The 25533-nt window shown below is 41.8% G+C and overlaps 1 protein-coding gene across 4 annotated transcripts in view; it reads right to left on the bottom strand.

Annotated features, from left to right (window-relative positions):
• The window catches only part of EPHX2 (epoxide hydrolase 2), a 69421-nt gene that overhangs the window by 37715 nt on the left and 6173 nt on the right, over nt 1-25533 (bottom strand). For 3 of the 4 annotated variants that reach the window (XM_081077589.1, XM_081077588.1, XM_081077590.1), the window contains exons 2-8: nt 23448-23532; nt 15714-15873; nt 14322-14512; nt 12717-12839; nt 9500-9574; nt 8003-8098; nt 7397-7475 (exon numbers count right to left, since the gene is read on the bottom strand). In XM_081077589.1, coding sequence (XP_080933715.1) covers nt 7397-7475; nt 8003-8098; nt 9500-9574; nt 12717-12839; nt 14322-14512; nt 15714-15873; nt 23448-23525 — 802 coding nt within the window. In that variant the 5' untranslated portion in view covers nt 23526-23532. The remainder of the gene's footprint in view (nt 1-7396; nt 7476-8002; nt 8099-9499; nt 9575-12716; nt 12840-14321; nt 14513-15713; nt 15874-23447; nt 23533-25533) is intronic. The other variant, XM_081077591.1, reaches the window with a different exon arrangement.

Genomic DNA, 25533 nt, shown 5'->3' with positions numbered 1-25533 from the left:
GTCGCTGCCACTTGGAGGGACCAGGCGTTCTGCTGCACATCTGTTGCTTCACATCCTTGCCTCCATATCTGGGGTTCTTAACAGTTTGTGGCTGAGAAGCCCTCAGAAACTGATCAAAACAATGGACTTCCCTCTCCCAGGAAAATGCTCACAAACCCACACATGGTTTCAGGGGTTCAGAGGCCACAACACCTATCCTTGGATAGGCTTCCACTGGAATCCTTAGGTGCTCAGTTAAAAATTTGGCCTAGAAGTTACCATGTGATCTAGCAATTCTACTTCTGGGTATATACCCCCCAAAATGTAAAAGAGAGACTCAAACAGGTATTTGTACACCCATGTTCATAGCAGCATTATTCACAATAGCCAGAAGGTGGAGGTAACCCAAGTGTCCACCAATGGATGAATGGATAAACAAATGTGGCATATCCATACAATGTAGTATTATTCACCCTTAAAAAGGAAGGAAATGGTGACACATGCTATAACATGGATGGACCTTGAAGACCATTATGCTAAGTTATGCTAAGTACAGTAAGCCAGTCACAAAAAGAGAAATACTGTATGATCCACTTACATGAGGTACCTAGAGTTGTCAGATTCATAGAAACAGAAAGCAGAGGGTGGGGAGGAGCAGGAAAAATGGCGGCGTGAGGTGAGCCTCTGTAACGCTCTCCTGGAATTTACAACTAATCGGACAACAATAACTCCACAAAGGACTCCCTGCACAGCAGACAGGCAAGACGAAGAGGTCCACTACTGAATTCACCTCCAGGTGGGTGAATCGTGCGAGCAGGGGAGGAGGGAAGGGAGAAGTGCGGAGACAGAGCCGCTCGGGCACAGGACGCAGACCTAGCTCAGTGCTCCGAGCTTGCTGCATCCCGGAACTACCGCAGCTGCGGGAGAGGGAAGGACTCGGACTGCTAGGGCTCCACTTACGGCCCACAGGGCTGAGGGGGCAGCATATAGCACAGCTGAACCCAACGTTCACGGCAGACCTCGGAGAAAAGACTGAGGGAAGAGGGCTGAAAACTGTGGTTAAGCCCTCACTGCCGAGCGGAGAACGGAAGCCTTAGGCACTGAGACTAGCCGCCCCTCCCTACCCTCCCAGAGCTCGCCCCACCCCCACCTGCCCGGTGCTAGAAGCGATAAACTAGCAGTGTCAGATCACAAGGACAGGATCTTTGCTGTTCTGAGAACTGTGGACCGCAGAAACAGATTCGCAGCCCAACTAGTTACGGCAAAGGGGAGGGAGCTGTGGAAGCAGGACCGGCTGTGGTGGTGGTCGCCGCCATTGCTCTGGGCCACCTCTCACAACTCACCCCGCCCCTGGCCCCACCTATCTGGGCGGATCCCTGCAGGAGTAAACAGAACTGCTGAAACATACGGGCTCTGAATCTGGTGCAGAAAGAGCTTTGGAACTTCAAAAGCTCTCCGCACCCCCACAGGGACTTGACGCCCTATGACCCAGGTGAACTGTTAACAGAGGAGAGGCCCGTCTCCCAGGGAATCCCCCCATTGTGTGAGAAGCTGGAAAAGTGCAGAGAAAGTATAGCACTACTGTGTCAGAGAGACCTCTTCCTATCAACCTGTTGAAGAAGCCACTCCTGTAGATGTCTAGGAAGAGAAATAATAAATCAGTAATTGCCATGAATAACCAAAGTAACAAGACAGCTCAAAAAGAAAGTGAAAAGTCCCCAGAAAAGGAACTTAGAGATATGGAAATATGTGACTTAAATGACAGAGAATTCAAGATTGCAGTTCTGAAAAACCTCAAAGAGATGCAAGAAAACACAGAAAGGCAATTTAATGAACTCAGAAACGCAATCAAAGAACAACATGAGCATTTTACAAAAGAGATTGAAATTTTAAAAAAGAACCAAATGGAATTTCTGGAGATTAAGAACTCAATAGAAGAAATTAAGAATGAAATAACCAGCTTAGGTAGTAGAGTTGACCAGATGGAAGAAAGAATCAGTGACATCGAAGATAGAAACCTGGAAATTACACAGATGGAAGAAGAAAGAGACTTGAGACTTAAAAGAAACGAAAGAACTCTACAAGAACTTTCTGACTCCATCAGAAAGAGCAATATAAGAATAATGGGCATACCAGAAGGAGAAGAAATAGAGAAGGGAACAGAGAATATACTCAAAGAAATTGTCAATGAGAACTTCCCAAATTTGTGGACAGAACTGGATCCTCGAATCCAAGAAGCAAATAGAACACCTAATTACCTCAATCCCAACAGGCCTTCTCCAAGACACATTGTATTCAAGCTGTCTAAAATTAACTCCAAAGAAAGAATCCTTAAGGCAGCCAGGGAAAAGAAGACGGTAACCTACAAAGGAAAGCCCATTAGATTATCATCTGATTTTTCAGCAGAAACTCTACAAGCCAGGAGGGAGTGGAACCAAATATTCAAACTATTGAAAGAGAGAAATCACGAGCCAAGAATAATATATCCAGCAAAGATATCCTTTAGATATGAAGGAGGAATAAAGACCTTTCCAGACATACAGAAGCTGAGGGAATTTTCTAATACAAGACCTGCACTACAAGAAATACTAAAGGAGGCTATTAGACCACCATCAACAGGGACAATTTGTGGCAACCGAAACATAAAAAGGGGGAGCGTAAAGGCCTGAACCGGAATATGGGAATGGAGAAAGTAAGCGTGCTGAAGAAAATGGAATACTCTAAATATCAAACTTTCTTTTACATAATCTTAAGGGTAACCACTCAAAAAAAATCCAGAACTGAAATATATACTCTAATAAAAGAAGAAACAGAGGGAAACATCATAGAATACCACCACACAGAAATAATAGACAACAACAAAAAGGCAAAGAAACAATGGAGACACAGCCTTACCAGAAAACTAAAGATAGAATGACAGGAAATCCTCACGTATCAATAATCACCCTAAATGTAAATGGACTGAACTCACCAATAAAAAGGCACAGAGTAGCAGATTGGATCAAAAAACTAAACCCAACCATATGCTGTCTCCAAGAGACACATCTCAGCTACAAGGACAAGCATAGACTCAAAGTGAAAGGGTGGAAATTGGCACTCCAAGCAAATGGTACCCAGAGAAAATCAGGTGTAGCCATAATGATATCAGATGAAACAGACTTCAGGGTGAAAAAGATAACAAGAGACAAAGATGGACATTTCATAATGGTAAAGGGGACTATACAACAAGAAGACATAACAGTCATCAATATTTATGCCCCCAATCAGGGAGCACCAAAATACACCAAGCAACTACTAACAGAACTAAAGGGAGAAATTGACCAAAACACAATTATACTAGGGGACTTAAATACATCATTGACAGCTATGGATAGATCATCCAAACAGAAAATAAATAACGAAATTGCAGCCCTAAATGACACATTAAATGAAATGGACATCATTGACATATATAGAGCACTTCATCCTAAAACATCAGACTATACATTCTTTTCTAGTGTACATGGAACATTCTCAAGGATAGACCATATATTGGGACATAAAAGCAGCCTCAGCAAATTTAAGAAGATTGAAATCATACCAAGCATATTCTCTGATCACAAGGCTTTGAAATTGGATATCAACTGCGAAAAGAAAGCAAAAAGAAACACAAATACATGGAGATTAAACAACATACTTTTAAAGAACGACTGGGTCAAAGAAGAAATTAGAGGAGAGATCAAAAGATATATAGAAACCAATGACAATGAAAATACATCCTACCAAAATTTTTGGGATGCGGCGAAAGCAGTTATAAGAGGGAAATTTATATCATTACAGGCCTATCTCAAGAAACAAGAAAAATCCCAAATAAACAACCTCATGTTACACCTCAAAGAACTAGAAAAAGAAGAACAAGTGAAACCCAAAGTCAGCAGAAGAAAGGAAATAACAAAAATCAGAGCAGAGCTAAATGAAATAGAGAACAAAAAGACAATAGAAAAAATTAATGTGACAAAGAGCTGGTTCTTTGAAAAAATTAATAAAATCGACAAACCCTTGGCTAGACTCACTAAGATAAAAAGAGAGAAGACACTAATTAACAAAATCAGAAATGAGAAAGGGGAAGTTATCACGGACACCACAGAAATACAAAGGATCATCCAAGAATACTATGAAGGACTATATGCCACCAAATTTAATAACCTAGAAGAAATGGACAAGTTCTTAGAAACATATAGCCTTCCAAGGCTGAACCATGAAGAACTGGAAAACCTAAACAGACCGATCACCAGTAAAGACATTGAATCAGTCATCCAAAACCTTCCCAAAAGCAAAAGTCCGGGACCAGATGGCTTCACTAGTGAATTCTACCAAACCTTCAAACAGGATCTAATACCAATCCTGCTCAAACTCTTCCAAAAAATTGAAGAAGAGTCAGTACTCCCTAACTCATTTTATGAGGCCAACATTACCCTGATACCAAAACCTGGTAAGGACAACACAAAAAAAGAAAACTACAGACCTATATCTCTGATGAATACTGATGCAAAAATCCTAAACAAAATTTTAGCAAATCGAATACAACAATGCATTAAAAAGATCATTCATCATGACCAAGTGGGGTTCATCCCTGGGGCACAAGGATGGTTCAACATCCGCAAATCCATCAATGTGATACATCACATAAACAAAATAAAGGACAAAAATCATATGATTATATCAATTGATGCAGAAAAAGCATTTGACAAGATACAACATCCATTTATGATTAAAACACTTAATAAAATAGGTATAGAAGGAAAATACCTCAACATAATAAAGGCCATCTATGACAAGCCCTCAGCTAATCTCATAATTAATGGTGAAAAACTGAAGCCCTTTGCTCTACGTTCAGGAACACGACAGGGCTGTCCCCTATCACCTCTGCTTTTCAACATAGTGTTGGAAGTCCTTGCCAGAGCCATCAGGCAAGAGAAAGAAATAAAAGGCATCCAAATTGGGAATGAAGAAGTTAAAACATCACTCTTTGCAGACGATATGATGCTATATATAGAAAACCCTAAAGACTCCACCAAAAAGCTGTTAGAAACAATTAATGAATACAGTAAAGTTTCTGGCTACAAAATCAACGTACAAAAGTCCATTGCATTCCTATATACTAACAATGAAATCTCAGAAAAAGAAATACAAAAAACAATTCCCTTTGCAATTGCAGCAAAAAGAATAAAATACCTAGGAATAAATTTAACCAAGGATGTGAAGGATTTATATGCTGAAAACTATAAGACATTTTTGAAAGAAATTGAAGATGACACAAAGAAATGGAAGGACATTCCGTGCTCATGGCTTGGAAGAATCAACATAGTTAAAATGGCCATATTACCCAAAGCAATATACAGATTTAATGCAATCCCCATCAAAATCCCAACGGCATTTTTTAAAGAAATAGAACAAAAAATCATCAGATTTGTTTGGAACCACAAAAGACCCCGAATAGCCAAAGCAATCTTAAGAAAAAAGAACAGTGCTGGAGGTATCACACTGCCTGACTTTAGCTTGTACTATAGGGCTACAATAATCAAAACAGCATGGTATTGGCGGAAAAACAGACACATAGACCAATGGAATAGAATTGAGAACCCAGAAATAAAACCACATAAATATGGACAGATAATTTTTGACAAAGAAGCTAAAAACATACAATGGAGAAAAGACAGCCTCTTCAATAAATGGTGCTGGGAGAATTGGATAGCCACGTGCAAAAAAATGAAACTGGACTGTTATCTGTCACCATGTACCAAAATTAATTCAAAATGGATCAAAGACTTAAGCATAAGACCTGACACAATAAGCTGCATAGAAGAAAACATAGGTACTAAACTTATGGACCTTGGGTTCAAAGAGCATTTTATGAATTTGACTCCAAAGGCAATGGAAGTAAAAGATAAAATAAACAAATGGGACTATATGAAACTTAAAAGTTTCTGCACAGCAAAAGAAACCATCGACAAAATAAAGAGGCTACCGACTGAATGGGAGAAGATTTTTGCAAATAGTTCCTCCGATAAGGGTCTAATATCCAAAATATACAAGGAACTCATGAAACTCAACAACAAAAAAACGAACAACCCAATTGAAAAATGGGCAGAGGACCTAAAGAGGCATTTCTCTAAAGAGGACTTACAAATGGCAAATAGACATATGAAAAAATGCTCAACATCACTAATCATCAGAGAAATGCAAATAAAAACCACAATGAGATATCACCTCACCCCAGTCAGAATGGCTATCATCAACAAGACAAATAGCAACAAGTGTTGGAGAGGCTGTGGAGAAAAAGGAACTCTCATACACTGTTGGTGGGAATGCAGACTGGTGCAGCCGCTATGGAAGGCAGTGTGGAGGTTCCTCAAGAAATTACGAATAGAATTACCATATGACCCAGCAATCGCTCTCCTGGGTATCTACCCCAAAAATATAAAAGCATTTCTCTATAGAGACACGTGTACTCCAATGTTCATTGCAGCTTTGTTTACGGTGGCCAAGACATGGAAACAACCAAAATGTCCTTCGATAGATGAATGGATAAAGAAGTTGTGGTATATATACACAATGGAATACTATTCAGCGTTAAGGAAAGATGATATAGGAACATTTCTGACAACATGGATGGATCTTGAGAATATAATGCTAAGCGAAATAAGTCAGACAGAAAAAGCAGAGAACCCTATGATTTCACTGATATGTGGTATATAAACCAAAAACAAGACAAACAAATGAGAAACAAGAACTCATAGACACAGACATATTTTAGTGGTTACCAGAGGGTAAGGGGGGTGGGGGGAGGGAGATGAGGGTAAGGGGGATCAAATATATGGTGATGGAAGGAGAACTGACTCTGGGTGGTGAACACACAATGGGATTTATTGATGATGTAATACGGAATTGTACACCTGAAATTATGTAATTTCATTAACAATTGTCACCCCAATAAATAAATTAAAAAAAAAAAAAATAAATAAATAAAATAATGAATGCAAAGTAAAAAAAAAAAAAAAAAGAAAGCAGAGGGTGGTAGCCAGGGGTTGGGGGAAGGAAGATGGGAGAGTTAGTGTTTAACAGGTACAGGGTTTCAGCTCTGCAAGATGAAAAAAGTACAGGCACTGTATGACACATCCTATGCTCTACAACCCCACCAACCAGCAGGAGCACAGGCCATTGGGCTTTTTGTATTCATTCAGAGTGTGAGGAGCACAGACATGGGGATCCAAACTGTATAGACAGAGGACACTGCAGGAGAGGGGTGGGGCAGAGTAAGACCCCCTGGAAGGACTGCTTGCTCTGAGCTGGGGCCAGGGGAAGACAGTGCAGTTAGAGAGCTCAGATAGTTAGAAAGCATGACCAGAAGAGGACAGCTGTAAGACAGCTAACCCACCAGGAGGAGCCGATGATTCTCCATAGCCTTTCATGTCAACAGCTAGTACCCGGAAACCTGCCTGGGCAAGAGCTGGGATCTAGAAAACAAACAATTCAAACACACTCCAGTGTGGTCTCATCAGTGCTTGGCTGACTCTCCCTCTTTGCTTATTTTATCCCCCTATTGTTGCAAATGGTTCAATCTAAAGTGCCATGTGGCACTAGCTGGTATCTTCACCAGGGGCCAGAACTAGCCCACCAGGATAGGGCTGCCATGGACGGCGATAGGGTTTGTACACTCATCGAATGCCACATCTCAGAGAGCACCTTTCCCAACAAAGGCCTTGCAGATTTCAATAATCATTACAGAGACTTCCCAGCAGGTGACCTAGAATATCTTGAAGAAGTCTTCCTTTGTTTATCTGCAAAGGTGGCATATGGGCTAGCACAGCTCTGAGGTCTAAACTCTGGCCCCAACATTTCTGAAATAGCGTGGTCATATTTTGAAGACGAGGCTCCACTGTTAAGTTTCGGCTTCTTAATGACATTCAGGCTGGCCCACGCCATCTAGACTTTCCCCTCACCTCACCCTAACTGGGGCATACCTTCCCCCAGTTTCCCTTACCTGGTACCTCCAAGAGAACCAGCTTTCAGGAAATCCATGGCAGAGGCACACGGCAGGGCCAGAGCCCAGCTCCACAAAATGCAGATGCACTCCAGGCTGTAGAAGACAGAGGCGAGCAGGAAGTGACCAGAGCCCCAGGCTGGCCGAACCAGGCCCCTTCTCTGCAGACGTCCGGGCCATTTCAGTACATTATTAGGTATTGCATGACCCAGCTTTCTCAGCCTAACACCCCAATGAGAGAAGATGTCTGAGGAGAGACAACTGGCCAAACTGTACAGTAAAAACAGGTGGCTATCACTGGTGAAGAAAGAAGCCTGAAAGGATTATAATGTCGGAAAACAAAACAGAACAAAATAACTTTCCCTCCTCCCTAAAAGGCCCTCATACTGTTCCTTTCTAGTGCAGTTTGTCATGTTTTCGATATTTAAAACTGGAGGCTGATTTTGTGCAGAGCATAATATTTATGCTAACATGCAGAATACCATTACTTCGTTAAAGGCAGTTTATCTCTTGAATATGAAATTTTGTTCATGCTTTGCTACATTTCTTATCCTTTCTGGGTTCCATGGGTGTGTGGGAGGGTGCTAGGGCTCAGTATCTGTTCTGCTTTTCTCCCTGGCACAAGGTGGCATTTTCCAGACTTCCCCCCACTTCCTTGCAGTGGGTGTGGCCATGTGACTGAGTTCTGGCCAATGGCATGTAAGTGGAAAAAAATGTGTGCTACAGCTGGGGGCCTCCCCTGCTTGGTCCTCCCTCTCTTTTCCTACATGCTCCTGAATGGACTGGGTCTTGAGGAAGGTGGAACCAGCAAAAGGAAGGAGCCTGGGTGCTTCACTGATTGCGTGGACAGGGCCCATTCCTAACCCACACTGGACTGCACCGCAGGAAGAAACAGACTTGGCATTAAGACACTGAAAGCTGGGGTTGTCTGTGACAGTAATAAGCCTCCTCTGACCATTAGAGTGGGGGGTCAGCAAAAGAACTAAAGCCCTGCACTATATCGTGATCGGGTCAGGAGTCGGGATGGTTTGGCACGTGGCCTTGGCCTTGCCACAGCCCTGACCTCTGGGCATTTTAATGACCATTTCCCTCTCTTATCCTTGATGCCGGTTCCTTGAGGACAGGGCTGTCTTTTTTTTCACTGCATCCCTCGTACCGGGCCCGTGCCTGACACAAAGGAAGCGCTCAATAAGTACTGACTGGATGAACAAATGTTCTCCCCAGAACATGGACACACGCTGGCACGCTTGGGCTTCCCAAGGCCCCATGAAGCCTGTTGTTCCCTGGGAGTCTGGCTACATCAGCCACACTGCTTTGTATATCCTGTGGCATGGTCCATGTCTTCTGTTTATTTTTGAGGAATGATACTTGTGGAAAAAATTATTTCCCTGTAAACAGTATTCGATTACCCTCGATATTGAACAAACATCTCTGCGAGTCATTTTAAGCAACCTGGTTAGAGTACTCAGCTGACCGAGAGATAGTGTGTTTACTTACCTTAATTGGCACATACCCATGGCTCATGTCACTTGGCTTACACGGGGTTGGGAGAGGAGCTGCAATTTCTAGAAGCTGGAAAATAGGAGAGATACAGGGAGAGGTATAGTGAGAGAGGAGACTACAGCTTCCTTCCATGAAAAGTTCTCAGAGTTTATAAAACTCCAGAGTACTGGCTCCAGAAGATAGCTCACAGATCACCTCTGCTATGGTCTCCTGAATCCTATCAGGGACTGACCAAGCCTTTATCCTCTTCAGGCACACAGTTTCTCACTTTCAATTCCATGGAATCCCATGACTGAGTTCTGACCAACAAAATGCAGAGAGAAGACTATGGCCTGCCACCCTGGCCCATGAAAATCCCCACATAATCCTCTGCATTCTTTTCCCCCCCAATTTCCAGCTGAGTGTCCTCTGTGACCTTGGAAACCACAGGTAGAAGATGCTGGCTCCTCCATCTACCTGGGTCCTTGAATGGCTGCAGGAAGCAAAGCCCCAGGCCAGCACCAACTTTACATAAGCAAGAAATAAACAGCACTTGTTCTAAAACACTGCAATTTGGGGCTTTAATTAATGTAATTCTTCACTGCGGCAGTTCCTCATGTGGTCACCCAGGCTAACGCTAGGACAGAGTTCACAGAGCAGCCATCCCATCATCGTATTGAAGGGTTTCTCCTTCAAGTCAGCCTAAATCAAACTCTCTGTGCCTTTGCATTAGTCTGTTAGAGCTGCCATGACAATGTGCCACAGACGGGGTAACTGAAACAACAGAAATGTATTTTCTCAAAATTCTGGAAGCTGGAAGTCTAAGAAAGTGTTGGCAGGGTTGGTCCTTCCTGAGACCTCTTTCCTTGGCTTGAAGATGGCTACCTTCTTGGTGGGTCCTCACATGGCTTTCCCTGTGTGTGTGTCTGTGCCCTAATTTCCTGTTCTTACAGGGATACCAGTCAGGTTGGATCAGGGCCCACCCACACAACCTCATTTTACCGTAACTACCTCTTAAAGGCCCCATCTACAAATATAGTCTGGGGATTAGGGCTTCAATGGAAGAATTTGAGGGGGAGCAGACACAATTTGGCTGGTAACCTTCTGCCTGCAGGTCCCAGTTCTGTTCTCTGGAGTCCCAGGCGTTCAGATAACCCATCTTTGTATGACATTTAGGTAAACAGGGAAATTCCTGAACAGTGTCCTTAATGGGCTTCTGTCGCTTATCAGTGTTGGCTTCCTCGAGACAGAAGTGACTGAGGACAGGATGCTGAGCACATGTAAGTGACTGTGTTCATGAGGAACGACAGGTTAGTGACTCTTACTGCTTGATTTCTCATCTTTAGTCCCACACATACAACCTAAGGAAGATGTAGCTCTCCATCGCAACCCAGTATTCTGATCTCTAAAATGGAAGAAGTAAACTACGAAATCCACCTCCCTTTTAGACATGGGAAAGTCTGCCTCGGTGTCCTCAGAGGGGAAAACAGAAGGGGAGCCCCCCATCTCTGTGGTGTCTGGAGGGGACCCCAGGTGTGGCAGGAAGGATGGGGCGAAGGCAGCTTGGTGCTCTCCAATGGCAACGAGCCTTGTCTGGCCAAAGGGAGCCAAGACACCAACCAAGGGCCAGTGTCCCTGGGGGCCCTTCTGATATGTTCCCGGCTTCCTTGGTCACATACCAGCGATGTCCCACTGCTTCCTTGGTGAAGAGGGTGTGGGTTTCCTACTCTAATGGTTCTCCCGTGTGTCTGTACAATTTAGAAAGCCCGTTCATGACTGGGTCCTGCTGCCTTCCTGAGAGATAAGAATCATGCCTTCTCTGTTTAGAAAGGATTGATTTTTCATTTTCCCTTATATCTTCCCCATACCCTTGAGAAGATAAGTGAGACATGGCTTACTTTCCCAATTTTACAGGACAGGTATCTGTGGCTCAGATGTGATGAAGGGACAAACCTAGTGAGTGGGACAAACAGGTGGATGTTCTGATTCCAAGTCTGGGTGTTTTCATCTCTGCGGGGTGACACTTCCAGGCTTGTAGGACACAACAAGCTTAGGCAAGATGCTTTAAGGTTATAAAGTTATTAGACATACATTTTTATCTATTTGTTAAAGACAAAATGCCAATTGTTCTGAACTAAACTGTGTCCTCTTCTGTTGAAGTCCTAACCCCCTAGGACCTCGGAGTGCAACTGCATTTGGAGATAAGGTCTTTAAAGAGGTGATTAAGGTTAAAAGAGGTGATTAAGGTTAAATTGGAGTGGGATGATTGGTGTCAGAATCCAATCTGACTGGTGTCCTTACAAGAAGAGATTAGGACACATAGGAAGGACCATGTGAGAAGGTAGCCATCTGCAAGTCAAGGAGAGAAGCCTCAGAAGGAACCAACGCTGCTGACATCTTAGTCTTGGGCTTCTAGTTTCCTAGTGAAACTGTTGTCTCATCCACCCAGTCTGTGCTACTTTATGGCAGCCCGAGGAAACGAATGCAGTTCCCTTTGAGAAAACGGCTGTAACACCTTTGAAGTCCATCAAGTCAAGTTGAAGCTCAGTCAACTGTATGGGCTCCCTCCTCCCTCCTCTCCCTTTACACCGACATCCCTGAGCAAAGCACAACATTACTGTAATAAGGTTTGTATAACTGTCACTCCTGGACTTAGTGGGATGGGTGGTCTGAGGTAAACTCAAAAGCTCAACCCTGGCAGAGCAGGCTGACTTCCAGACAGCCCCCAGGGGCCTCATTAAGAACATCCCATCCTCCTTCACACGAAGTTTTCCTTAAAAGCCAGCCAGCCTTCCAACTGCCATGAGGATATGAACCAGGAAGAATCAAACAAGTACGCCTGAGCGCCAGTGGCAAGACCAGGGAGACCAGGTAAGGGCTGTGTCCCCTCCCTGCACGGGGGAAGACCTACAGCTCAATTCTCAATATTTACTCTAACAAGCAAAAGTGCGTAGCTCTGAAAGCCCCACTCTTGTCTTGGTGCCCCCCACTCTGACTAGTATAGATTTTTGCTCTCAGAGAATCATTCCTCTGTTCATTGACCGCAGAAAAAGAAACAAGATGTTCAAGGGCATCACGCTGATGGTACGACGGATAGTGAACTCCCACAAAAGATGTCCATGCCTGGAGCAAGGAACTCCCTAAACATCAGGTTCTCCTCTCACTTTTTGTCTTTTGCACCTAAACACAGAAGAGTGACCGGAAATCCGACTCAGCACAGGTGTACAGGTACCTGCGTCCCGGTGACCTTCTCCAGCTCTTGCAGGGCCGTGTTGGTGTTGCGGGCAAGGATGGTGACCACTCCCAAGTCACGGGCCGGCTTCAGATTAGCCCCAACGTCATCCAAGAAAACAACCTGAATGCAAATCACATGGTCACTAGCATCACTTCTACCAAAACAAACCCATGCATGAGGGATAATACCAGAAAGAAACACATTCAAGTGTAGACAACGGTGGTTATTTTACGATGGTGAGATTAAGAATGAGTTTTCTCTCCATGTAACTGTTTACTCCTAAAATTAAACACATTTAATTACATATGCATGACATAAACACACAGATACACGTTTGCACATACACCTATTGGTTTCAGCCTGAATTCTGAAACTGTGATAAGATTAAGGAAGGATCTGAAATTATCAGGATGACATTGAAGTTCATCTAGGAAAATCAACATGTATGAATCGACAAAAAGAAAAATGACTGGGTAAGAACTGTAATAAGGGCAAATAAGAAAACACATTATGAAGCTATGACAGGTTAAAAAAAAGTTTGGTACTAGAAAAGAAATAGACATATCAATGAAGTGAGTTGAGGAATAGATCCAAATACAAACGACAATTTAGTTTCTAATAAAAGTGTCATGTCTAATCAGTGAAGGAAAAGATATTTAAAAGACTATTTAATTATTTTAACTGTTTGAAGGAAAAAAGTGGATCCTTTCTTCATATCTTACCCTAATATAAATTCTGTATGGATAAAAGGTTTAAATTTTAATAGAAAGGGAAATAAATCCTTAAGAGTTGTAGAAGAAAGCATGGGTGCATTTATTTATAATTTTGGATTAGGGCAGGCCTAGACTTCTAAGCAGCTCTTCCAACCCAAAAACTATAAATGAAAATATGTTTATTTATATGCATTCTAAAATTTATAGTTCCATTATAATGCTTAATCCAGGAGCTAAGAAGAGTGAAGCAAAGTTTAAGAGGAGAAAGAAAGGATCCTGGTATTACTGAGCCTGGCTGGTATGGATTCCCAATGATGGAGCTCAGGGTTTCATGCAATCAGGTTGTGGGTTAAGGTGGGGCCAATAAAAAGGGGTCAGAGTTGTCAGGGAAAGGAATTTAATCTTGGTCCAATTACCCTTTGGAAGATTAGAGTAGGGGAACACAATGAAAAAAGTGTTTGAGAATAGATCATCTAGAGACAGTATGAAAACAGAATGTAGGGCTACAGGGGGACCTAAAAGGAGACTGCTGAGATATTGGAGCCCATTCCTGCTCACACTTTGGTGGGGTAATCCTTACTAGTCTTGTGGTCGTGGGAGAGTCTCTCAGAGTCTATGTGTGAGACATCTGGCCTACGAGCTTTGAACAATACCTGTTTTGCTCAAGGTCCTGTAAGAGCCATAGAGAGGGGACAGATGCCCACCTCTGGTAAAACTTTCTGGACTGAAGAGATGGGTAAAAGTCCGTTAGAAGTCCTGGCCTTGGAGAAGTGGAACCTACCACTGGACCTAGAATGGTCCTGTCAGGGCCCAGGCATCCCCCACCTGCTCACTCCTTTTCAATTTTTCCTGATTACAACATCTCCACTGAAAAGCAGCATCTACGTACCTCATTGGGGCTGGCCTTCAAGGTATCCAGCATGAACCTGTAGATCTGAGGATCAGGCTTGGCCATTCCAATCCGACATGACTCTATCAGGAAGTCAAAGTGTGGCCTCAGTTCACCCATCAGCTGGGCCAGGTGGCCTCTCTGGGTGCTGTCATCCAGATAGTTGTTGGTGAGGATGCCCGTTGTAAATCCTGAGCAAGGAGTCACCAGTGAATGGACCAGCTACAGAACTTTGCTCTGAGAAGCTCTGGGTGTCACACAACGGTCCCCAAAGAGGGGGCCGAGTGGGGGCTCTGCTCACCCACATCAGTCTCCGGATGCTTAGTTTCTACACTGACAAGCTGGAAAAGGATCATCTTTACCCTTACACACCTCCTGATACAGACATGAGAGTGAGCTAACATTATGGGCTTTCAGAAGCCCAGATGGAGATTGTAGAGCAAGAGGTCGTGACATTCATTAGTTCATCTGATCATTACCACCTTAGTGGTGGGCGGATCAAATCTTACCATCCCACTTTTACAGATGAGCAAGCCAGAAGCTCAGACACACGACAAGCTGCCCAACTCACACAGTGAAGGCAGAGCCGAACTGGCCCCAGAATCCTGCCTTCAGACTACCACTCCAGTACTCTTTCTAGTCTATGTTACTGTAAACTCTGCTTGACTCCATTTCAAAACACCTGTGTTGGCTGTCAAAGACTGCATTATCATTCCAGAACTAGAAAAATGTAAATAGGGATAGCATTATCCCCTGGCTTTCTCTGCCTAACCAGAAAAGGCAAGAATCAGATGCTGGAAATGAGACACAGATGAGTGCATGGGTGACCTTTTCCATATAATGAGTGAGAAATATGGCCTAGCCATAGGCAGGTAAGTCAACTAATAACTGAGTGGAATGATTTCAAATATGGTTGTGAAGAAGAGCTGGGCTCTGAGACTCAATAAATGCCCATTGGATGAATATGATCTCATGTCGTAGACCATTTGACACTATCAGAATCCATTTAGCCAGCTCATAGCTCATCACTCTGACAACCAGAGGTTGAGAACATCATAGTCACTTAAAAGGCCTTCTTTTTTAATTACTTTGACAAAAAGTTAGGTCAGTACTAGTGTCTTCAGAGGGAGAGAATTTTGCTCACAAGGCAGTCTCTGGCATAAATCACTTTATTAAATAAAATCTGTTCATTTTTCCAGCTATTCTGATAGTGCTGTTTTATTTTTTTCTCTGCCATTTGGTAAAACTTACTTTGAGGCTGTTTTAAAAACAGCTTTCCATCAATGCCCAGAAGATCTGTGATCTCAAAACACATTTAGATGTATTCTAACCTAATCCTCCCAAGGGTTCTGGTGTGGTTGGGTCAGAAAATGGTCAGTACTGGATCCTTACCCTTCTTTCTGAGAGTGAGAGCTGCCTGAAGCATGGGGCGGTTGACCTCTTTTGCCGAAAGCGCCTTGCCAAAGATTTGCTTCACAGAGAAATTCTTAGGGAGGCAGATTCCAGACTCTTCAGAGTATTTCCTGTAGTCTCCTTCCATGAGCGACACCCACTGCAAAAGCAAAATGTTGAGGGATTGTCAGTTGGTAGAACCACTTGGAAAACTTCTGGCAGCATTTACTAAATCTGAACACACGCAGTCCCTATGGTTTAGCAATTCCACTTCTGGACACTTACCCAATGGAAATGTCTATCTATATATGTTCACTGAAAACATGTTCACAGCAGCACTATTCCTAAGAGCCTCACACTGGAAAACACTCAAATGCCCATGTTATGTATGGGCTGATTGTACCCTCTTCCCTAGGTTTTTGTTAAAATCCTAACCCCCAGGACCTCAGAATGCAACTGTCCTTGGAGATAAGGTCTTTAAAGAGGTGATTAAGGTAACATGAGGTCCTGGTGGGCCCTAATCCAATCAGACTGTTGTCCTTATAAAAACAGGAGATCAGACCACAGACAAACACACACAAAGCAAAGACTGTGAGGGCACAGGGAAAAGATGGCCATCTACATGTGAAGGAGAGAGGCCCCAGAAGAAAGGAACCCTGTGGATTCCTTGATCTTGGGCTTCTAGCCTCCAGGGCTAGACTATACATAGTCTTTCAACTCTTTCCTCCCATTCTTTCTTGAACATACTCTCAGCAGGCTTTCACCTCCACATTTCAGAGACTTCTCTCATCAAGGTTACCAGTGACCTCCTCATTGTGTGGCTGGATCTAAGGGGCACCCAGCAGTCTTGATCTATCAGCTGCGTTGAACACAGCTGATCACACTCTTCATCTGAAACTTGATAAATTCTTGGCTTTCAGGACTCCACACTCTCTTGATTGTTCTCTATCAGTAGAGATGCATTCTCCATCTCTGATTGCTGGGCCCACATCAACCTGACCTTCAACATTAGAGTACCCTGAACTCTGGCCCCTTCTCTTCTCCATTCATACTCCCTTTCACCATGATCACGTTGAGTCCAATGGTGTCAAAAATACCATCTATATTCTGTGACTATACATATATATATATTCAGCCTGGACCTCTTCCTTAAACTCTGGGTTTGTATATACAGCTGCCTGTTTCATTCTCTATTTAGATATCAGTAAGCATTTCAAATTAAAACATCCCAAAATGAGTACCTGATTTCCCAACCCCCTCTTCCCATTAACAGCAACATATACTTCCAGTTTGCTTTGGCCAGAAACCTGAGTCATACTTGACTTCCCTCTCATGCTTCACACTCAATCCTGCAGGAAATCCTGTTGGATTTACCATAAAAATATTCCCAGAATTTGACCACTTTTTGCCACTTCAACCAATATACCTTAATCTAAGACATCATCATCTTTCTCCTAGGTTTTCTAATAGCTTCCATAAGTAGTCTCTGTACAATCATGCCTGCCCTCTTGGTCTATTTACACATCAGTCAGAGTGAGGTTTTAAAAATATAAGTCAGATAACAGCATTTTGCTGCTCAAAAATCTCTCAATGCCTTTCCATCTCACTCGGGGTGGGGGAGGGGAAGCAGCAGGATAAAGAGATTGGAGTATATTCACACAATGGAATATCATGCAGCAAAGAGAATAAAACTACCTACACCTGAATACAATAATATCTATAATTCTCACAAATATAATATTGAGGAAGAGATGCTAGATACAAAAGAGTTTTTCTGCATGATTCCATTTACATAAAGTACAAAAAGGGCAGAAGTGATTTATAAGGTTCTAATCTTATAGCTACTTGGTAGTTACTCTTGGAGGGGTAGTGTATAGAAGGGGCATAGTGGGGTGCTATAGTACTGACAACGTTTGTTTCTTGATTGGGCTGCTGGTGACATGGGTGTATGCAGTTTGTGAAAATTCATCAAGCTGTACACTTGGGGGACTTTTTTTTGTTTGTACATATAAATGAAAAGTTACAAGATATTCATTCCTAACATATGACTTTTTAAAAGACAAATGGAACCTAAGTAGCCTTTATCATAGTACAATTTGGTTTTTCAGACCTCTTCCTCTTCCTAGAAACTACACACAGAAGTCTGAATGGGTGTAGGATTTTCATAGTAATTACTAGAAATTCCCTCTATAATTCCTACATCCATTGAAAATATATAGTGTTTCCTTTTTTCTTTACCTTCCAACAATGTTACTTCAGTCTTTACTGATTCAAGCTTCAGTAACATTTATTCCCAATAGTATCATTCCAGTATTCATTCACCAGTTGCCACAATGTGTGTGAATGTGTATGTGTGTGTGTGTGTGAGAGAGAGAGAGAGAGAGAGTTTTAAAGTGACACTAATTCATTATACTCCCCACACTAAGACTACACTTACCTTCACAGAAAAAGTGGGCTCTTCCTTTCTATTATAGTAGGCGCCAAGTTCTATGACAGACCCATAGATGGCTGTGACTCATAAAAATTTTTAAAAAATATAGACGGTTTTATCTGTCTGCTTATAGAGTAGATTCTCAATAGCCTTTCTTCTTCGAGGCACTCATTGAGAATTCAGGAGTGGTTTTCAATCCTGATTACTTTGTTTAAAAATAATTGAGGTTATAGTAACAATAATAACTATTATTTTTCAGCACTTACTACTATGTGTCAGTTACTATGCTAAGCACTTTTTAAGCTTTATAACAACATATGAAATTGATAGTATTATCACCCTCATTTTACAGATGGCAAAACTGAAAACATTGGGAGTTCTGGTTAAGATGGTGAAGTAAGGAAATGCTGTGATTACCTCCTCTCATGATCACATCAAAATTATAAAACTACAGAAGAACTATTATTGAGAATCATCTGAAGTCTAGCTAAACCAAAGCCCTACAACTAAGGACATAGAGAAGCCACCCTGAGACTGGTAGGAGGGGCAGAGATGTGAAACAGGCTGGTCGCACACCTGCATATGCCCATTAAAAATCAGGAGGGATATCTTGGCTGCAGAGGTCCCCCTCCCAGAAGAGAGGGGTCCCAGGCCCACAACAGGCTCCTCAGCCCAGGATTCCAGTGCCAGGGAGAGACATCCCCATAACTTCTGGCTGTGAAAACCAGGAGAGATGGTGGCTGAGTGGGATGAGGGTGGCTGCAATCCCAGGTGAACCTTTTAAAGGGCCTGTACACAGACTTACTCACTGACAGACTCACTCAACTCTGAGCTCCAGCGCTGGGGCCGCAGCTCAAAAGTTTCCATGGATATATGGGGAGAAACACAATTGTCTGGCTTCACATCAAGGGCTAAAGGGGCAGCTGGTGGAAACCATTGTTTCGTTGTTGAGACCTTCCCCTCTGTGTGTGCAGATGCAGGCAGCTGTCATATCTGAGTCTCCAGCAACTTGGCTAACACTGTTCATTTGCCCTGCCCTGGTGATTCCCTGAGACCCTGCCCCACCCAACTTTCGGGCACACCCAAGTGGCTTTTCTGTACAAATGGCCTGTTTTGGCTCATTCTACAGATTTTTCCTAAAATCTTACAAAAGTTCACAAAATCCAAACAAGCAGCATCTGGCTATGGCATGTCCCATACCTCTTGCCAAGCAACCCCAAACCCAGCACTAATGGCAGCTGGCCTCAGTTCATGGCTTGGCTTCTCAAAGCACCTCCAAGCCCAGTGCAGGAGTTGCTTTGTGGCTCATGTCAGGGGGCCTTGGGCAGGGCAGAAGCTGTGGCTAAACTTGGCTGTAGCAGAGCCCCTCCCAGGAGTCCTGGGACTGGCATGCCTGGTGGCCATCTTCAGACTGAGCCAAAGCATCATCTGCTACCTCCGAGGACAGCATACCCAAAGGGCTGATAGGCAGGCATGAGAGCCCTACTAAAGTGAATACTGCTCTGTAGGATCAGCCCCTGCACAATAGCTCCTCCATGTAGTCACGGCCAGTCCTTACAACCAATCAGCCTGAGGGTCAATCCCTCCTACTTACATGCAAACAGCAACCAAGGCTCAACTACAACAGGAGGGCACACACAACCCACAAAAGGGACACACCTGGAGCACCCAGCTCTGGTGACCAGGGAGAATGTGCCACTGGGCCTCACAGGACACCTACTATATAAGGCTACTCTACTAAGACCAGGAGGCATAGCAGCCCTATATAGAAACACAAGGAGGCAGCCAAAATGGAGAGACAAAGAAACATGTCCCAAATAAAAGAACAGAATAAAGGTCCAGAAAAAGAACTAAACAAAATGGAGACAAGCCATCTACCAGGCACAAAGTTCAAAGCACTGGTTATAAGGCTACTCAGTGATCTCAGGAAGAACTTCAACAAAGAGATAGGAAACAAAAATGGAGATATAAAACACAGAAAAAAAAAACCAGTCAGAAATGAAGACTACAATAACTGAAATGAAGAAAACATTAAAGGGAATCAACAGATTAGATGAAGCAGAGGATCAAATCAGTGATTTAGATGATAAGTTAGCATAAAACACCCAAACAGAACAGCAAAAAGAAAAAAGAATCCAAAAAAATGAGAAGAGTTTAAGGGGCCTTTTGGGACAACATCAAGCATACCAATGTTCGCATCATAGAAGTACCAGAAGGAAAAGAGAGAGCAAGGAACTGAAAGCTTATCTGAAGAAATAATGATGAATAACTTCCTTAATCTGGTGAAGGAAATAGACACACAAACCCAGGAAGTACAGAGAGTCCCAAACATGATGAACCCAAAGAGGACCACATCAAGACACATCATAATTAAAACTCCAAAGGTTAAAGACAAAGAAAGAATCTGAAAAGAAGCAAGAGAAAAGCAGTTAGTTACCTACAAGGGAGCTCCCATAAGACTATCAGTTGATTTCTCAACAGAAACTTTGCAGGCCAGAAGGGATTGACACAAAATATTCAAAGTGATGAAAAGCAAGGACCTACAACCAAGATTACTCTACCCAGCAAAGCTATCATTTAGAATCAAAGGACGGTAAAAGAGCTAAAAAGCTAAAGGAGTTCATCACTACCAAACCAGGATTACAAGGAATCTTAGAAGGACTTCTTTAAAACATATATATATATATATATATATATATATATATATATATATCCATTTATATTTAAAGTGATTGTTCATAGATACTGCCATTTTATTCTTCATATATATATGAATACATATACATCTATATGTATAAATATGAAGAATAAAATGGCAGTATCTATGAACGATCACTTTAAATATAAATGGATTAAATGATCCAATCAAAACATAGGGTGGCTGAATGGATAAGAAAGCAATACTCTTACATATGCTGCCTACAAGAGAGTCACTTCAGATCATAAGCCATACGGACTGAAAGTAAAGGGATGGGAAAACATATTTCATGAAAATGGGAATGCATAAAAAGCTGGGGTAGCAATATTTATCAGACAAAATAGACTTTAAGACAAAGGCTATAACAAGAGACAAAGAAGGACCCAGTAATCCAACTTCTGGGTATTTAGCCAAAGAAACCCAAAACATTACTTCAAGGGGACATGTGTATCCATATTTTCATTGCAGCATTGTTTACAATGGCCAAGATGTGGAGGCAATGAGTGTCCATCAATGGATGAATGGATAAAGAGGAGGTGGTACATATAAACAATGGAATATTGATTGGCCATGGAAGGGAATGGGTTCTTGCCATATGCGGTGGCATGATGGACATGGAGGGTATTGTGCTGAGTGGAATATGAGAGAAAGGCAGATGCAATGTGATTTCACTAATATGTGGAATCTAAAGAACAAAATAAACAAGTAAACAAAACAGAAACAAACTCATAGATACAGAGAACATTTTGATGGTTGTCAGATGGGAGGGAGTTGGGGATGGGTAAAAAAGGGGAAAGGATAAGAAGTACAAATTGGTTTTTACATAGTAGTTATGGGGATGTAGGGTATAGCATAAGGAATATAGTCAATAACATTGTAATAACTGTATGGTGTCATTGGGTACTAGATTTATCAAGGTGATAGTTGGAAGGGGGATGAAGGCAGGTGAAAAAGATGAAGGGATTAAGAAGGACAAATTGGTAGTTACAAAATAGGCCTGGGGATATAAAGTAAAGCATAGGGAATACAGTCAATAATATGGTAATAACTATGTATAGTGCCAGATGGGTACTAAACTAGTCAGGGGTATCACTTCTTAAATTATATAGATGTCTGGCCACTGTGCTATACACCTGAAATTAATATAAAATAATATTGAATGTCAACTATAATTGAAAAATTAAAAGGGGGGGAAGGTGAAGGGGAATAAGAGGTCCAAATTTACAGGTATAAAACAAGTCCTAGTGATGTATGTACAGCATAGGGAATATGGTCAGTAATATTGTGATAGCGTGGTATGGTGTCAGATGGTTGCTGGACTTATAATGGTGACCACTTCTTTAGGTATGTAAATGTTGAATAACTATGGCATATACCTGAAACTAACATAATATTGTATCATAGCTATATTTTAATAAAAATCTTTTTAAAAAATCTTTGAGAGGTTAGGCAACTTGACAGTCTGTGAATGGGAGCTATGACTCAATTCCTGATCTCTGACCCCAAAGTTCATCCATTATATAGTTATTAATTAACAACTTTCCCCCCTGGACCTGTCTGAAAATAGTTACTCTAATGATGACTACTATAGAAAAACAAAAGAAAATAATATGGGTTGGCAAAGATGCAGAAAAATTGGAACACTTGTGCATTATTGGGGGAATGTAAAATAGTGCAGCTGCTATGGAAAACAGTATGGTGGCTCCTCAAAAAATTAAAATGGGAACTATCATATGGCCCAATAGTTTCATGTCTGGATATATACCCAAAAGAACTAAAAGCAAGGTATTGAACAGATATTTGTATGCCAATGTTCATAGCAGCATTTCCCCCCAATAACCAAAAGGTGGAAGCAATCCAAGTGTCCATCGACAGATGAATGGATAAACAAAATGTGGTATATATATTAAAAGACAAATGAAACCTAAGTAGCCTTTATCCTAGTATCATTTCCTTCCTACAAACAGAAATCCTGTCACATTCTACACCATGGCTGAACCTTGAAAACATTATGCTAAATGAAAATAGCCCATTACACAAAGACAAGTATTGCATGATTCCACTTACATGAGATACGTAGAGTAGCTAAATGCATAGAGACAGAAAGTTCAGTTGTGGTTATGGATTTGGGGGGTGAACAGGAAGTTCTTGTTTAATGGCTGTAGAATTTTAGTATTGCAAGATGAAAAGAGTTCTGCAGTTGGATGGTGGTGAAGCTTATACAATGTGAATATACACAACACTACTGAATAGTATACTTAATCAAGATGGTAAACTTTACAGTATGTGTATTTTACCGCAATTTAAATAAAACAATGAAAAGCTTCTGTGGCTGTTATAATTCCATGGCATAGATCTTCGACAGTTTGAAAACTTCCCAGTCCTTGGAGTCTGTCCTTCTGGTTGGTACCAAAAGAAGACAAAAAGGCTGAAATGTCTCTGCATGTCTCAGAGCCTCCAGCCCAGTCATGTGAGTTAAGTGCCATAAGGGGTAAATGGATAAAGCAGACATGGTTCTGCCCTCAGAGGGCTATGATCAGTGCAGGAGATGGGCATGTAGGCACAGAAAGCCTTCTCAGGGGGGGTCTGTGAGGTGTCCCCTTACCTGGCAATATGTGATTTCTCCCCTCATGAGGCGGCCAGTGGAACCACCCAAGCCTTCTTTGTTGAAAGCTTTATTCATAAAGCCACTGGAAGACACAAAGAAACAACATCATGAACATTCCACTGACTTAATCACAGTAGCACATAAGGGACAGACACTATATCCATGGACAAACTGCTATTAAAAAGGCATTCTGCCATGGATGGGGAAATGCAAAGTTCAAGTTGGGATCTTTGCCCTCAAGGAGCAATCCAGCTGGCGACCTGAGACCACAAATTAAAGGATAAATATACTCACAGATGAAGTGGCTCATGGGGGACCACCCAGCAGAGACTTCAACTGGAAGCGCTTCCAGCTTTGCCACTTAAGGGACAAAATTAAGACTGGACATGCGACCATTACTGTTTTCTGCTCATTTGCACTAGGCATTGCCCCAAAAGACAGACAATAGTTCATATTCTTCAAAAGGAATGAAATATTTTTTCTGGTTTTGATTCTGCACAGATGGTTTCTCAAAGACAATGAAATGTAGTTTCTCATTTTCAAAACAGCTTTAAAGAAATACTTACAGAATGCAAAAACTTTGGGCATCTGAGCAAAACCTTAACTTTGTTCATCTTCCAGAAAACATAATTTGGATCCAGTTGTGTGTGTGTGTGTGTGTGTGTGTGTTTGTGTGTGTGTGTGTTTTTTGAGTTTTGTATTATGCCCGGAACACAAAAGCTAGCATTTGAAAACGAAAGCTATGGTATCTTTGTTTATGGTTATCAGTATGTTTGTTTGTCTATGTATGTATGTTATAGATATGGCATGTTTCTACCATTCGATGGTATTGCTAAAATTGATTTGTAATTTCAAAATTAGGTTATAAAGGGACACTATTCAATTGGAGATGTTTGCGTGTCATTTTACAAGGCTAGAGGGGCACAAAATACCTCAGATTAAGATCTAGACACTTGTGACAAAGACTGATTAGGAAGATATGGTGATTGAAGATGGCTGCAGATAGAGAATAAGATATGTGTGTGTGGTAAAAGAAGGTATAAGGGATGGAAATGCATTTTTGTTGAAGGAAAAGAGAATGATTTGAGTATAAAGACAGTCTTAGAGTAAAATGATTGTTCTAGAATAAGAAGGAAAAAGATAGGACAAAAGCTGAAAGGTGTATTAAAGGTGCGAAAGGTTTGTGTATGTATGATGCAGAAGGTTCATGGAGAAGGAATTAAAAAAAAATCTCATATACGATCATACTAACCAAGATTGTAATGGACTTATTTAAGAGTACATGAACACAGAATTGGAATTTGGCTTTATTACTCTGTTAAAAGGACAAAAGTTTTCCTATAGTATTGGTATGCTCTTATTAGAAAATTGTAAAGGGAAAGTAAAGATTTTACGTTTTATTAAAGTTATTTCCTGTGCTCTGTATCAACAGGTCTTTGATTGCTTAGGTAAACCAAACCTTTTTAATACTAAAAAAGCTAAATTTTGCTTCTAACCATTTAACTTTCTGTAATTGCTGTGAAGTCTTTGTCACCATGAAGAAGAGAGGGAAATGAAACTAATTAGGCCTATGTGAGTTTTGGAGAGTGGATGTCAATCCAATTGCCCCACTCTCAAGGATAAAAATGTACTAATGATGATTTGTGTGTATTCTCATTGGGTAGAAGCATCCCAGGGTCAAACAGCTACAGCCACAGCTGTTCTAGAATACTTTTGGAAATAATTTTTCCTACTTGGAAAATCCCCACGGAGCTCCATATCGATCAGGGGACCCACTCTACAAGACAAATTCTATACCACGTACGCAAAACTTGGCTGATATTGCAGTGTTTCCTATCACCCCCAGTCCTCTGGTTTTATGAAACAAAGCGATAAGGTAGTTAAAATTCAATTGGTGAAACTCAACCCGTCTTGGCCTTAAGTCCCTTCCCTTAGTATTGCTTAACCTAAGACCTATTATTCCCTTTGGAAAACATCGATTGTCCCCTTTTAAAAATCATTACCCGATGACCTATGCGACTAGAACGAGGAACGTATGAACCTGCCTTACTAAGGAGACCGTCTGACTTATTGCAAAGAACTT

The sequence above is a fragment of the Rhinolophus hipposideros genome (assembly GCF_964194185.1).
Source record: "Rhinolophus hipposideros genome assembly, chromosome: 16".
In the NCBI taxonomy this organism is placed as follows: Eukaryota; Metazoa; Chordata; class Mammalia; order Chiroptera; family Rhinolophidae; genus Rhinolophus; species Rhinolophus hipposideros.
The sequence above is the reverse complement of the archived record's forward strand: the minus strand, read 5'-3'. Positions and strand labels throughout refer to the sequence as shown.